The following is a 15138-nucleotide window of genomic DNA, read 5'->3' as shown; positions in this document are numbered from 1 at the left end:
TCTCAACTTTTATTCATGAAGTGAATATGGAGTGAAATGGAAGGTTCTAGAAGATGTGCTTCCTGATGGGCCTCCTTGCTTCCATCCACCCCTCCCCTGTCTCAGTATGTCCTCAGCACAGCAACATAAGCCAGAATAGGTCCCTTCTTTGTTAAAAAGCCCTTCAGTGGCTCTTTGTCTCATTCAAAGTAAATGGCAAAGGACCTACAATCACCCAAAGGTTCTGTGTGACCTGCAGTGTAGCCCCCACCCCAGCACTTCATGCCTCATCCATTCTGCTCCTAGCACACAAGAGCAAAGCCTCCTTGCTTTTCCTTGAACATGCCAGGCACACACTCCTGCCTCAGGACCTTTGCATTACTGTTTCCTCTGCTTGGAACTGTTTGCTCCCAGATCTCCACATAATACATTCCCACCAGATTTTTACTCACATGTCAACTATTCAATGAGGTGTCCCCCAACTGCTTGATTTAATATGGCACCCTCAGCAATCCATATCCTCCACCTTTATATTTTTCACAGCATTCTCAGCACCTGACAAGCTATACAATTTACGTATTCTGTCTCTGTTGGTCTCCTTAGAATCTAGCTTCCTGCTTAGACTGTAAGCTCTGTTGGCAGAGATCTGCATGTGCTTTGTTTATTGTTGTATCCTCAACACTTAGGACAGTGACAGGAACATAGAAGCAGCTCAATAAATACTTGTTCAGTGAACAAATGAATAAAACTTAGCTATTGGAGCAGATCCTGTCAGTGATCCATACATATCCCTCAGACCTTTCAGGTTAGCACCAGTACATTTTCAACAGCCAGTGTGCATCTCTGAGCCTGAGGGCCAATTTTCCTGAACCAGTACTGTAAAAGGCCACTCAGACCATGCACAAGGTGGACTGGAAATGCTGGCAAACTAACGCCCCCAGAAGCAGCCTCCAACCAATGACTCGGGAAGTGAAGTGAAAGTCGCTCAGTCCTGTCCAACTCTTTGCAACCCCATAGACTATACAGTCCATGGAATTCTCCAGGCCAGAATACTGGAGTGGGTAGCCGTTCCCTTCTCTAGGGGATCTTCCCAACCCACGGATCAAACCCAGGTCTCCCGCATTGCAGACAGATTCTTTACCAGCTGAGCCACTAGGGAAGCCCTGATTCAGGACGGCAGAGTATAAATACTCCAGCTCCCTTGCCCCATGCAAGAGATAATTCTCCTGCAGGACTAAGCTTGGCAGTACCCCTCCATGGGCTCCCCCCTTCCCTGTGTCATAGCCTCATGATGTACTAGTATTTCCAAATACCCCAAATAAACTACCTATGTGCTTAGTCACTCAGTCGTGTCTGACTCTTTGTGACCCCGTGGCCAGACTCCTAGGTCCTTGGGGATTTTCCAGGCAAGAATGCTAGAGTGGGTTGCCATGCCCTCCTCCAGCAGATCTTCCTGACCCAGGGATCGAACCCAGGTTTCCTGCATTGCAGGCGGATTCTTTACCATCTGAGTCACCAGGGAAGCTTATACTAGGCTCATTGTCTCAAGTTTACTTCCGAGAGAACCAAAATCAAGACAGCTGAGAGACCTGACTGACTGCACACTGAGTGAACATCTTCTGAGTCCCCACTATGTGCCAGACCCACAAACTGACCCCAACAGAAGATGTCTAATTCCTGCCTGATGAGCAGGGCAGAGGGAGACTAATGAAGCTGTTATGAACTATATGACCATCCTCACTACATACCATTTTCCAAGAAAAGAAAGAGAAGGATTAAGAAGTTCATTATAGCTTTCCTCAACAGCTGTCCCAGAGCCCCAGTGACATGTCTTCAGCCCATCTTGAAAATTAAACAAAGGCTGCCTTGCTTTTCCTTTAGACTACTGATCAGATTCATCATGTTACCTAACCCAGCTAATCTCAAGCATCCTAAAGCTCTGAAAACTGTGGTCCTTCCCTGCCAATTCTCCCACACACACTCCATCCTCCCTTGAGTCATTCCCTCTGGTGGATAAATCAGAGTTCCGAATTCTCTTGTGATGCTGTAACAAGCTGGCAATGGTCATGACATGTACCAGGGGAGGGCATCAGATCAGATCAGATCAGTTGCTCAGTCGTGTCCGACTCTTTGCGACCCCATGAATCGCAGCACGCCAGGCCTCCCTGTCCATCACCAACTCCCGGAGTTCACTCAGACTCACGTCCACCGAGTCAGTGATGCCATCCAGCCATCTCATCCTCTGCCGTCCCCTTCTCCTCTTGCCCCCAATCCCTCCCAGCATCAGAGTCTTTTCCAATGAGTCAACTCTTCACATGAGGTGGCCAAAGTACTGGAGTTTCAGCTTTAGCATCATTCCTTCCAAAGAAATCCCAGGGCTGATCTCCTTCAGAATGGACTGGTTGGATCTCCTTGCAGTCCAAGGGACTCTCAAGAGTCTTCTTCAACACCACAGTTCAAAGACATCAATTCTTCGGTGCTCAGCCTTCTTCACAGTCCAACTCTCACATCCATACATGACCACAGGAAAAACCATAGCCTTGACTAGACAAACCTTTGTTGGCAAAGTAATGTCTTTGCTTTTGGAGCCCCTAAATTGGAAATAATAAGATTTCTCTCTTAGAGGCAGCGTGAAATGAGAGGCAAAGAGTGAGGCGGCTGAAGATAGGAAAGGGATGAGGAGGGCAAGAGGGGAAATGAGGTAGCTGGGGGCAGCTTTAACCCAGTTCATGCTAACACACTTTTAGAGGTGTGTGGGAGTTAAAAGTGTGCGCATCCCTGTCTGAGCACAGACACACATGACACGCACAGCTGTTAAATTACAGATAATGAGCTGAAGAAGCAGAAGAGGTCTATGGGAAATGTACCTGTCTAGTGATCACAGACTACTGGGCATTTACAAATACGCAGGGGAAATGCTTAGGAAGAAGCAGGATCATGATGTAAACGTAGCCTAGAGGACACAACTGAAAAGAGGAAACAGAATCACCAGATGGATGGACAGATAGACACACAGAGAAAAATCAGAGTCAAGCTCCCAGGGACCGATTCGGCAGTTAGAGGAGGATGAGACAGCACTGTGCAGACCTCAACCACTGTAGGACTGAGGACACTGGAGGCTGTGGATTCACCCTTCTCTTCCTCTCCCTTCCTCTCTCCCTTCTCCCAACCCCTCAATCTTTCTGTGTTCTAGACATTAGGGTTCATTCCAGAACAGGAAGGAGAGGAATTTGAGAGGACACATACCCTCCTCCTCACTCTCCAGGTCTAGGATGATGGCACTCGAAAGGTTTAGTGTTGCCAAGTCTGGCTGGGGGCTGATGGTTAGAGCAAGACTGAGATGTGATGGTGGATGCTGTGGCGGGTTGCCCAGACACCCTGTCCTAGATGGAGGGCTTCTACCCCCAGCTACTGGGAGTGCTGGCTGCTGTTTCCTGCTCTGGGAATTGCCATCTGTGAATGGAGCTGCCTCCCTCAAGGTTCATTCCGTCCCTTCCCCAGAGGCAACCTACACCCAAAGACTGGTCAACTGGTGGACATGGACGCCCAATCTCCTCACCTCAATTTGGTATGACTCCAAAGGGTCAACTTGCCTCCAGAGCGGACGTCTCCACCGTGCGGCATGGCCATTCCAGTCCTCCCCTGCTGGTCCCCTTACTTCCCTCCAGCCTGTGTTGATCCTGCCAGCTTCCCCAGTTTCCTGAACACAAACCTCTGTCTCAGAGTATGGCCAGGGAACCCAGATTCAGATAGTTTCTAGGAAGAAGCCCAGCATCCTGAAACCATCTACCAACTAGATCCTTCACCGAGTTTAAGGCTTAAACACACCAGAATCCAGTAAAACCTAGCTTTCCCAGCATACAGAGATTTGCATTAGATAAATCACCTAGTGGTTGGGTTCAGGAACTGAAAGAAAGAACAAGGCAAACTTTCAGTTCCATGTGAGGCTAGAGGGGCCACCATCGTCCTGAGATTTCAATTCATTTCAATCTTCAGTGGCAAAGCTAGCCTTAACCACCAAACGTGGCACCTAAAGCACTATCCAACTGAACTGTAATGCAAGAAGACAAGCCACATCTGTAACTTTACTTTTTCCAGTGGCCACATTTATTTTAAAGTAGAAAAGAAAAACTGCAAAAGAATCTGGTGAAATCAAGCTTCATAATGGATTTTAACTCACTGTCTAAAATACTATCATTTCAAAATGTGATCAATGTAAAAAAAACACTAATGAGGTATTTTGCATTCTCTTTTTCATATTTTTTTAAATTTTATTTTATTTTTAAACTTTACATAACTGTATTAGTTTTGCCAAATATCAAAATGAATCTGCCACAGGTATACATGTGTGTCTTTGAAATTCCATGTGTTTTTCTTACACCCAAAGGACCTCTCAATTGGGGTGATAAATTTTCATCAGAAATATGGATACTTGACCTGTATTTTGATTTCATGAAATCAACAGCTGGAAAAGTAGATTCACAATACCAAAATTGCTCTAAAGATACTAAAACTTTTCCAAAAACTGAATCAAGTGTCAGTCTTTTAATTTACATTGATTAAAATAAAATAACATTTAAAATCCGGCTCTTTAATCACACTGGCCACATTTCAAGCACTCAGTAGCCACTAGTGGCTAGTGGTTGCCATATAAGACATTACAGCCTTAGAGTTCTTGACAACTGAATATTCTGGTCAGCAGTAAAATGGTTATTAAGCTGAGAAAAAAACAATCAGGTTACTCTTCCGATGGGAAGAGTCATCCTCAGTGAACCGGCTTGCTTGTATATGTCAAAGAGAAGTCGTCCAGTATAAATGGGCTACTGTTCAAGAACACTACACTTATTTCTACATGGGCTCTATAAAAAGAATTCTATCACTACAGATTCTTTCCCACCACTTACTAAGTTGGGTTCTCATTTTCCTTCTGGTATTTGTCAAGATTTTACTAGCACACTCATGCTTCCTTGCCTGGCTTGATATTCTTGATATTGTCTGGTAAATAAATCATGTGTGTTTATGCTGAAACTTTTCACTCTCTGCTTATCATTGGAAAATTCGAATCTTCCTTAGTCGAACTTATACTTAATACACATTGTTCTCTGACACATTTGAAAAAGTAGAACATAACCTGTTCCTCCTGCTACAGCTGGTATCTGGAACTTGAATGCCATTTGCTAAAAGAGAACACTGCCTTAGTATTACACACTGAGGGACTGACTAGTGAAAACAGCTCTGCATATAGTGCCTACACCATCCCACTGGATCATTGTACCTGGAGTCCAGAGAATCCAGACTGACTCCCACAGGACTCAACAAAGTCCCCTATCCTGAGTCTGTGACTGTCTAGACACTGGACCCAAATGCCTTTGTACACAGGACCTGCAGGGAACACTTCCTATATTCACAGTTGGATGGCACTAGGTGACAACCACTGACCTCTGACCTTGAAAGCTGTCCTGCCTCACAGACAAGGTGTTACTTGTATCTGGAATCAAAGGAGGTTCCAGCTGGAAGGAACATTAGGAATCAACTCATCTCTCACTGTGCAACTCAATGGTGGGAGCCTGAAAAGCTGAATTGGGTGAAATGTTCATCTTTAGGAGGGCAGTACTGGTCTACTTTTTCATTATCCTCAACAGCCCAAATGTATCTGTCTGGTGCCATGGCTCCCACCCTTGCTCTTCATGTCTCTCTTTCCCCCTTTCACTTTCTCTTTAGTTCTTTCTTGCCCCCAATTTTCCTTCAAGTCAGAGACCACCTCTCCAAGATGCAGAATCCTCAGTGCTTTCCCTGATCACATTTCACATAGCAACTAAATGCCTTGATCTTAACACAAGTGGACATGGTGTCAGGGGACTCCTGGGGAAAGTCAAGCCTATCGGATTGCAAACCAAAGCCAGAAGGAGACATGAGAATCTCCAAACAAATTTATGACCACTTCTCCACCACTTTATAAGGCAGGGTTCCTCAGATGACATTTCTCCTGTGAAACCATTCAGTGTTCTCTGGACTACAACTTTACCCCAGAGGTTAAGGGTTTTAAATAGATATTAGGCTGCCCTGCTCCCCAAGCACACACCTCCACTTGTGAAGTTCCATGCACAGGATTCTCCTGGTCCACACAGGTCTATTTGCTACTGGCTTCTGTGCTCACTGGGAGAAACAGCCCTTAGCGCTGCACCTTCTTACCATTTCCTTCTGACTCCACTCGTTTCCTAATTATAAAGATAGATTTCCTGTCTTATTATTCTAGCATAGTTAGATTTCACTGAGAGCCAGAGAAAAGAGCCTTGAAATGTGGTTTGAACTTTATCATTCTAGTGTAACCTTCATCTCCCCATAGCTTTAATTACAACAGTAAAATCATATAAGCAACACTGCAATTAATAGAAGACATTTGTAGGAAGGGCATTAACAAATGATACTATAATAACAATCATACTCACAGGTTAGAAACCAATCCAAAGGAACTGAGATGCTGTTGAAAAATAGCTTAGTTTAAATGATAACTGGATAATCTGTTCCTTTTTAAAAATCGAAGTGTTGCTCTTTTGCACTCCAGTGGCTCATGTAAAACCAGGAGGGCAGGAAAGGGAAAGACTTAAACCACGGACTCCCAAACATGGAGGTTCAAGGTCTAACTGAGTCAGCAAGCCTCATCACAGTTGTGGTTGGCTACGGTCTCAGTGCTCAAACAATCTTTAAAGCACGGAGATAAAACAGACATATACAAACCAAAGTAAATAAATACAGAGTTGGACAAGAAGAAAGGCATCAAATAAAAGTCTCGACCAAACCAAAAGCTGGTTCTTTGAAAAGTCTAATGAAAAGATAAACCTCTGACGAGAACAATCAAGAAAAAAGAAAGAATGCAAAAATAATATTGGAAATGTAAAAGGATATGGCACCTAAGAATTTCCCCCATTCAGTGTCAGTTCCAGCTACCTTCTTTGGGTATCAATTTTCTGAATTTTCAAGCCAGTTTCGTTAATTCATTCAGTATTTATTGGTGTGCCCAGGATGCACAATGATCAAAAGCCTACCTTGTCTGTGAAATGATATAAAACAAACAAAGCAAATCAATTTATCACATGCCAGGTAGCAGAAATACTTGGAAGGAAAGTGATGCAGGTCAGGAAGTGGAAAGCAATGAAGAGTTAATTTGATACAGGGAGGTCAGAGAAGGTCTCTGTTAATTTGGTGACTTTGAGCAGAGCCCTGGAGGAAACGAGAAACTAAGACATGAGAATATGTGGGAAAGAGAATTCCAGCTGGAAGGACAGTGAGTGCAAAGGTTCTGAGGCATACTGAGTAGGCCAGTGTGGCTAGAGCGCAGTGAGGGGGGTGGGGTACCTGAGCGGGAAGAAAGACAAAATAACGGCTGCTGCTGCTAAGTCACTTCAGTCGTGTCTGACTCTGTGCAACCCCATAGATGGCAGCCCACCAGGCTACCCCATCCCTAGGATTCTCCAGGCAAGAACACTGGAGTGGGTAGCCATTTCCTTCTCCAATGCATGAAAGTGAAAAGTAAAAGTGAAGTCACTCAGTTGTGTCTGACTCTTCACGACCCCATGGACTGCAGCCTACCAGATTCCTCTGCCCATGGGATTTTCCAGGCAAGAGTACTGGATTGGGGTGCCATTTCATTCTCTGAAATAAGGGCTAGTAATATTAATCATGCTTATCTCCCAGGTTTTGAGCAATACTCACAGAGGAATGAGCATGCAGAAGGGCTAAGACAAAGGGTTAGATCCTGCTCTGAAATGGGCTTATAAAGGGGAAGAAAAGAGACTAAGGGGATCATTTTTATTTGGGCCTGTCTCTATGATACTGTGGCTCCTTGGGCAATAGCTTTACCAGGGAAATGAAAATTTGGACCAGAAGGGTCAAACACTGTGACCAAAATGTATCGCACTGGCTCTTGACAGTCTGTGAGAGATTGTGAAATGGAGTGCATGGGAGCAGAATGTTCTGGTTTGGATCATTAAGGAGAGGAGTCCTGGAGTCAGACTGCTTGGGTTCAGCTCTCTTTTAGATGTCTGTGCTTTGGAATGTCACCTAACTGCTTTGCCCTTTAGTTTTCTCAGCTGTAAAACAGGAAAAAGGACATGGTGGCTTCCTAGGACTGATGGGAGGGCTGAGTGAAGAAACAGCCATAAAGAGCCAGCACCGTCCAGGCGCATTGGCCCTCCCAAGGCCGTCATGGAGGCCTGTTTTCCCCTCTCTTAACCAAAAGCATCTGTTTCCAAACCCCTTTTTTTTTTAAAACTATAGAACTTGTTCTTAAATATTGTGTGGAATTCTAGCATTGTCTCTGAGCCAGATAAAAGGGGCACTGCTCCAGTTGAAGGCAGAATCAGAAAAACACCAGCCAGGTCTATGTTCTGAGAGGCCCCATCCAGGCCTAAACTCCCATAACTACCATCACCTACAGAAGATGGCAGGGTGGGAAGAGAGGAACAAAACAAGATTTCTGGCTAAATAATCCCTCCTGAATGATCCAGAATTTCTTCTTTGGGATATGTATCTATCCACAAGAAATATAAACATATATTCTCCAAAAGTCATGGACAAGAATGTTCATAGAATCACTCTTCGGCATAGTCTTAAACCAGAAAAGACCCAAATGCCCATGGACAACAGGCTGGATAAATAAATGCATTGCAGCCTATTTCCGTGATGGAATGCCATATAGCGATATGGATGAATGAGCCCTGCTATATCCACGACAGGCTTGAATCTCACAAACATATGTGGAGCAGAAGAGGCCAGCTACAAAAAGGCACATACTGTATGATTCCATTTATGTGAAGTACAAAAATAAGCAAAATGAATCCATGGTGTTAGAAGTCAGAATAATGATTTTCCTATGGGCAGGAGGGAACAATGTGCCCCTCTCCCCACCCTGCCACGTGACTGTCCAATCAATCCAGAAATATTTCTAGCTAAGAAAAAATTCCTTGTGTGGACTTTGTTTGGTTTTGTTTTCTTTTTTGCTTTTTCTGTTAAAACTACACTATTCAATTATTGGGTTAAGAGCCAATTAAGTAATTAATCAGTAAAATGGTAATTAATTAAAAATTTTAAAAGTATGTCTAGGGGAATAACTTTAGGTGAGAAAATTGAGGTTCTAAGAACATGATCCTCTACAGAGAAAACCCTAAAGACTCCACCAGAAAATTACTAGAACTAATCAATGACTATAGTAAAGTTGCAGGATATAAAATCAACACACAGAAATCACTTGCATTCCTATACACTAATAATGAGAAAACAGAAAGAGAAATTAAGGAAACAATTCCATTCACCATTGCAATGGAAAGAATAAAATACTTAGGAATATATCTACCTAAAGAAACTAAAGACCTATATATAGAAAACTATAAAACACTGGTAAAAGAAATCAAAGAGGACACTAACAGATGGAGAAATATACCATGTTCATGGATTGGAAGAATCAATATAGTGAAAATGAGCAAAGCAATCTATAGATTCAATGCAATCCCTATCAAGCTACCAACAGTATTCTTCACAGAGCTAGAACAAATAATTTCACAATTTGTATGGAAATACAAAAAACCTCGAATAGCCAAAGCGATCTTGAGAAAGAAGAATGGAACTGGAGGAATCAACCTACCCGACTTCAGGCTCTACTACAAAGCCACAGTTATCAAGACAGTATGGTACTGGCACAAAGACAGAAATATAGATCAATGGAACAAAATAGAAAGCCCAGAGATAAATCCACGCACATATGGACACCTTATCTTTGACAAAGGAGGCAAGAATATACAATGGATTAAAGACAATCTCTTTAACAAGTGGTGCTGGGAAATCTGGTCAACCACTTGTAAAAGAATGAAACTAGAACACTTTCTAACACCATACACAAAAATAAACTCAAAATTGATTAAAGATCTAAACGTAAGACCAGAAACTATAAAACTCCTAGAGGAGAACATAGGCAAAACACTCTCTGACATACATCACAGCAGGATCCTCTATGACCCACCTCCCAGAATATTGGAAATAAAAGCAAAAATAAACAAATGGGACCTAATTAACCTTAAAAGCTTCTGCACATCAAAGGAAACTATTAGCAAGGTGAAAAGACAGCCTTCAGAATGGGAGAAGATAATAGCAAATGAAGCAACTGACAAACAACTAATCTCGAGAATATACAAGCAACTCCTACAGCTCAACTCCAGAAAAATAAATGACCCAATCAAAAAATGGGCCAAAGAACTAAATAGACATTTCTCCAAAGAAGACACACAGATGGCTAACAAACACATGAAAAGATGCTCAACATCACTCATTATCAGAGAAATGCAAATCAAAACCACTATGAGGTACCATTTCACACCAGTCAGAATGGCTGTGATCCAAAAGTCTACAAGTAATAAATGCTGGAGAGGGTGTGGAGAAAAGGGAACCCTCTTACACTGTTGGTGGGAATGCAAACTAGTACAGCCACTATGGAGAACAGCGTGGAGATTCCTTAAAAAACTGGAAATAGACCTGCCTTATGATCCAGCAATCCCACTGCTGGGCATACACACAGAAGGGAAAGAGACACGTGTACCCCAATGTTCATCGCAGCACTGTTTATAATAGCCAGGACATGGAAGCAACCTAGATGTCCATCAGCAGATGAATGGATAAGAAAGCTGTGGCACATATACACAATGGAGTATTACTCAGCCATTAAAAGAATGCATTTGAATCAGTTCTAATGAGGTGGATGAAACTGGAGCCTATTATACAGAGTGAAGTAAGCCAGAAAGAAAAACACCAATACAGTATACTAACGCATATATATGGAATTTAGAAAGATGGTAACAATAACCCTGTGTACGAGACAGCAAAAGAGACACTGATGTATAGAACAGTCTTATGGACTCTGGGGGAGAGGGAGAGGGTGGGAAGATTTGGGAGAATGGAATTGAAACATGTAAAATATCATGTATGAAATGAGTTGCCAGTCCAGGTTCGATGCACGATACTGGATGCTTGGGGCTGGTGCACTGGGACGACCCAGAGGGATGGAATGGGGAGGGAGGAGGGAGGAGGGTTCAGGATGGGGAACACATGTATACCTGTGGCAGATTCATTTTGATATTTGGCAAAACTAATACAATTATGTAAAGTTTAAAAATAAAATAAAATTTAAAAAAATGAATAAAATAAAATAAAATTTAAAAAAAAAGAACATGTTCAATTATAATTGGCAAAAGTATCATTTGGAAGAATGGTAAACTAAAAATCCAATGTTAATCACTATGAAAGTTGACGTCACCACTCTATGACCCCCCATCCTCAAGAAAAAGTCCTGAAGTAGCAGGAACCCATATGTCCAACTCTTATTAAAATGCAATGTTATTAAGTTCATTTGTTTAGCTTGAAATGAAACCAAGAGATGAGATGCCATGTTTGACACTGAAAGGAAAGAGTAAGAGTTTGGGGAAACTAGAGCCACTCCCTGTAGTAAGTAAAGGTAACATTTCTGTGTCTTCTTTTGAAACTGAAAGGAAAAAAGGCAACTTAGATGGGATCATCTTTGTTCCTTAGGAGCATTACGGTAATGTAGGGGACAAGAGAAACTGGGAAACAGCAGAAAGAGCAGTGGATCAGGAGTGGAGGCAGAGACCCAGGACTGTTTCCGTCATGTCTCCATGGCTAAGATGCAGAGGTCTGAAGCCCTCCCAGGCCTTCTAAGCTCTCCTGCCCTAAGACTAGATGCTGTGTACAGGAGCCAATAGAAAGAAAGCCTTCACTCCATGTGGAGCCACTGGCCACAATCCCTTAACAGTTGGTTCATAGGAACATCTTGGGCTTATAGGTAACTGCAAACATGACTTCTTCAACTGAAGCCCATGAAAGAATCCTCTGAAGAGGGCATGCTGTTGCTCCCATCATGGGATCAAACACATCAAATGAGCTTCCATCACCTCTAGAGGTACAGTCAATAGATCCAAGTTGGATGGATGCATGGTCCAGGGCAGTAAGGTCTATGTTTTGGGACTACATCAAAACCCCTTTCAGAGATGATAATTAAGAATGAAGTATTAGGGGTCTGATGCTGGGTAACAACAGATCTACTGGCACAGGCTCCTTCCCCAGCGATGCAGAGAAACTTTCTGTTCCCCCTTTCCATTTTATTGTTGACAAGATTACAGTAAGATTATTTTCAGACTTTTTTCTTTCCACTAAGAGGTGCCTGGTTACCCCAACTCTAGCCAACTCCTTCCACTCAAACTCTGCCCAATACACAGACATAGTCTTTCCACTGATCCCTCAGCCCTGAATGAAACATCATTATTCAGTGGTTAGTTATATACCAATCCTACCGGGGAAGCTTTGTATCATCTAATTCTAACTTGGGCTCTGAAATCCTTTCTAACACCCTAATGTCAAGACATTCCTTAAAATACCTGAGGACAACAAATTGGATTTTTCCAGACTTCCCCCATCTGTTTTCCAACTACTTCCATATGGCATCTCAAACTCCCCCTCCCCAGCCTCACCTGCCTGTCCAATCCACTGCAGCTCTCTCATGGTCAGTGAGGTAAATATGATGCCCGTCAGGACAGGAGGGCAAAACTTTATTTGATTACCCCCATGATAAGCGTATGTGCGCTGTATGTCTTTAGAGGAAGGCACATGCATGCATATACATGTCATTTTACAGCACACGTGTGCACACCCAGTGTCACAGCTAATTCCCATATGCTAGACATTCAACTCCCATTCTATACTGAGGGCAGGCCATACATGAGAGAAAAGACGGGCAAAGACCAGTTCTCCTGGGGGCCAAAAGGGCACTGCTGGATAAGTATCTAGTCAGATATCAACTCTACCAGGAAATGTATATAAAGCAGCTTGGGCATGCTGGATGCTACTCATAATAAACTAGCACCGTACACTGAAGAACTTGATGCTTTCAAAATAGACAAGGCAAACAGACCAATGGAAATTTCTGCACACACAGGTATATGTAGAGGTGAAAAACAAGAACACATACAAAGGTGTGTTTCCAGAGAAAGAAAACGCTCCCTAGATGCCAGCCTCCACTGTGTACAGAGTAGGCTTTTTCCCCTCTGGGAGAGCAGATTCTTCTAAGATGCAGGCAACCTAGTTCTTGAGCCTCTAGCAATGAATGGCTCCAGCAATCTGGGAAATTAGCCAAAGGGAATTTCATTTTTATTCCCCTCCACAAATACCAGTACAAAGATTAACAATGAATGACCTCAGCCCCATCTGAGCCCCACACCAACAAGGGCACAAAGAGCCCTTTCCTTCCATGCTGTTTGCTGCTGTCTTGACCATATATGACACACAGAGAATAAATTTCAGTGGAGGCCTCCTCCAAAGTGCTACTCTAATTCTTTCCATATTTTCGGCTCCAGGGCATTTACGAAGACTTTAATGAGCTGAACAGCCAATTGCATCATTTCATCACCCTATAGTATCATTGTACTCTCACCAAATCCATCCTAAAGCTCCTGAGTCCTGGTCAAACTCTGCACCCCAGTCACCTACAATCCACACTTGTAATCGCTGAAACCACCTTACCTTGAAACGTGAGTCTCCTTTCTCTCCTGGTTCCACTGAAGATGCATGCGTATGTCCATGACTTAACCAGCCGCAGTGAATGCTCTCATGATCCAACCTATCTTCTGTATCTTTCATCCCAGGAATTGAAGCACTTTGCAGCATTATACCAATGTCCAAATACTGCCAACCAGAGCATTAGACTCTATCTACCTTGAAGAACTGCCCTGAAGGCCAGGTGCAAACCCTCTCAGTGAGGAAGCAACCACCTCTGGAGGCAAAAAGCTGCTTTTGCACAGGTCTTAAATGGTCACTGGGCCACCACCTTGATCCCTGAGAGCCTAGTTGGCCCCACTAGGTACAGTGGACAACAAACGAATAAACTCCCCTGACAAATGCGTGGGTTTTGTGAGGACAATTCTTGCTGCATCTCTAGATGCCTTTATTCCTTGTTATTATCAGCTATGTTTCAGAGAATTCCAAGATCCCACCCCCCACCCCCACCACCACTGTAAATTGAGACTATGAAATAAAGTCTGGGTAAGTGAAATTATGCTGTAAATTAGATAAGAGTGTAAACTCCTTGGAGAGTTGAGTATTAGCTTGCTTGTGTACAAGTTGTACAGCCTTAACATATAACTTACTTCTTGGAGCTTGGGTTTCCTCATCTAGAAAATGGGGATGGAAGCAGTCCTTGATGGAGCAGACAGCTGTAGGAATGAAATGCCACAATATGTTAAAAGTGTTTGGAATGGAGCCAGGCATATTCTAAGTCTTCAATACATGTTAGTAAATATTAGTCTTAGGCCTATAGTTTGGTAGCACATCAACTCAATTTCACTAACCAGTTAACGGGTAAGATGGCACAGTGGGAAAGAGTCCACAGGCTCTGGAGCAAGGCTGCCTGCATGAAAATCTGGGGCCACCTCTTACTAATTTAATTGTGTGGCTTTGGGCAAGTTACTTAACTTCTCAGAGAGTCAAGTTATTCCTCTGAAAAATGGGAGAAATGGTAATACCTAGCTCTCAGGGCCACGGTGTGATTGAAACACCTTAAGATACCTATATAAAGTACTTCTAACAGTACCTGCAGCTCGTACACATTTAGTAGATGTTGGCTAATGTTATTGCTATTTATTCTCTGACTTGGAGAATGATTATTAAAATGGCTACAGATTCACCGTCTCCTTGCATTCACACCCTTGAAATCTGACACTGCAGATCTCCCTTCAAGCGGTGGAACTGATTTTCCCACTCCTTGAACTGCAGCTGGTCACGTGCCTTGCTTTGACCAATGGACCATTAGCAAACACTATGCAGCAGTGGCTTGCAAAAGCGCTTGTGAACTGGGACTTGCCCTCTGTTGCTGCTCTTGAGAGCCCTGTGTCCACCTGTAAACAAGCCCAAGCTAGCCTGCTGGAGATACGAGGCCACATGGAAGAGACGCAAGGCACCCGAGCCAAGAGCCACGCCCTGACTAACAGCCTGCCATGACCCGCTGACCTGCCTGTTGGCCACAGATACATCCAGGAGGCCAACAGAGGCCAGCTGAGCCAGTCGAGAGAGACGAACTGCCCTTACAATCCACAATATTATGAGCAA

The 15138-nt window shown here is 43.3% G+C and overlaps 1 protein-coding gene across 32 annotated transcripts in view; it reads right to left on the bottom strand.

Moving 5' to 3' along the window:
* The window catches only part of NHS (NHS actin remodeling regulator), a 501937-nt gene that overhangs the window by 248150 nt on the left and 238649 nt on the right, over positions 1-15138 (bottom strand). For 17 of the 32 annotated variants that reach the window (XM_044937036.2, XM_044937040.2, XM_044937031.2 and 14 more), the window contains 2 exons: positions 14181-14246; positions 13558-13667 (listed from right to left, as the gene is read on the bottom strand). The exons of 1 other annotated variant lie outside the window; for it this stretch is intronic. In XM_044937036.2, the coding sequence (XP_044792971.2) occupies positions 13558-13667; positions 14181-14246 (176 nt within the window). Of the gene's footprint in view, positions 1-13557; positions 13720-14180; positions 14247-15138 lie in introns of those variants that run through there. 14 more of the 32 variants (XM_044937048.2, XM_044937050.2, XM_044937051.2 and 11 more) reach the window with 3 other exon arrangements.

This window comes from Bubalus bubalis, chromosome X (assembly GCF_019923935.1).
Source record: "Bubalus bubalis isolate 160015118507 breed Murrah chromosome X, NDDB_SH_1, whole genome shotgun sequence".
NCBI classification, from domain to species: Eukaryota; Metazoa; Chordata; class Mammalia; order Artiodactyla; family Bovidae; genus Bubalus; species Bubalus bubalis.
The sequence above is the reverse complement of the archived record's forward strand: the minus strand, read 5'-3'. Positions and strand labels throughout refer to the sequence as shown.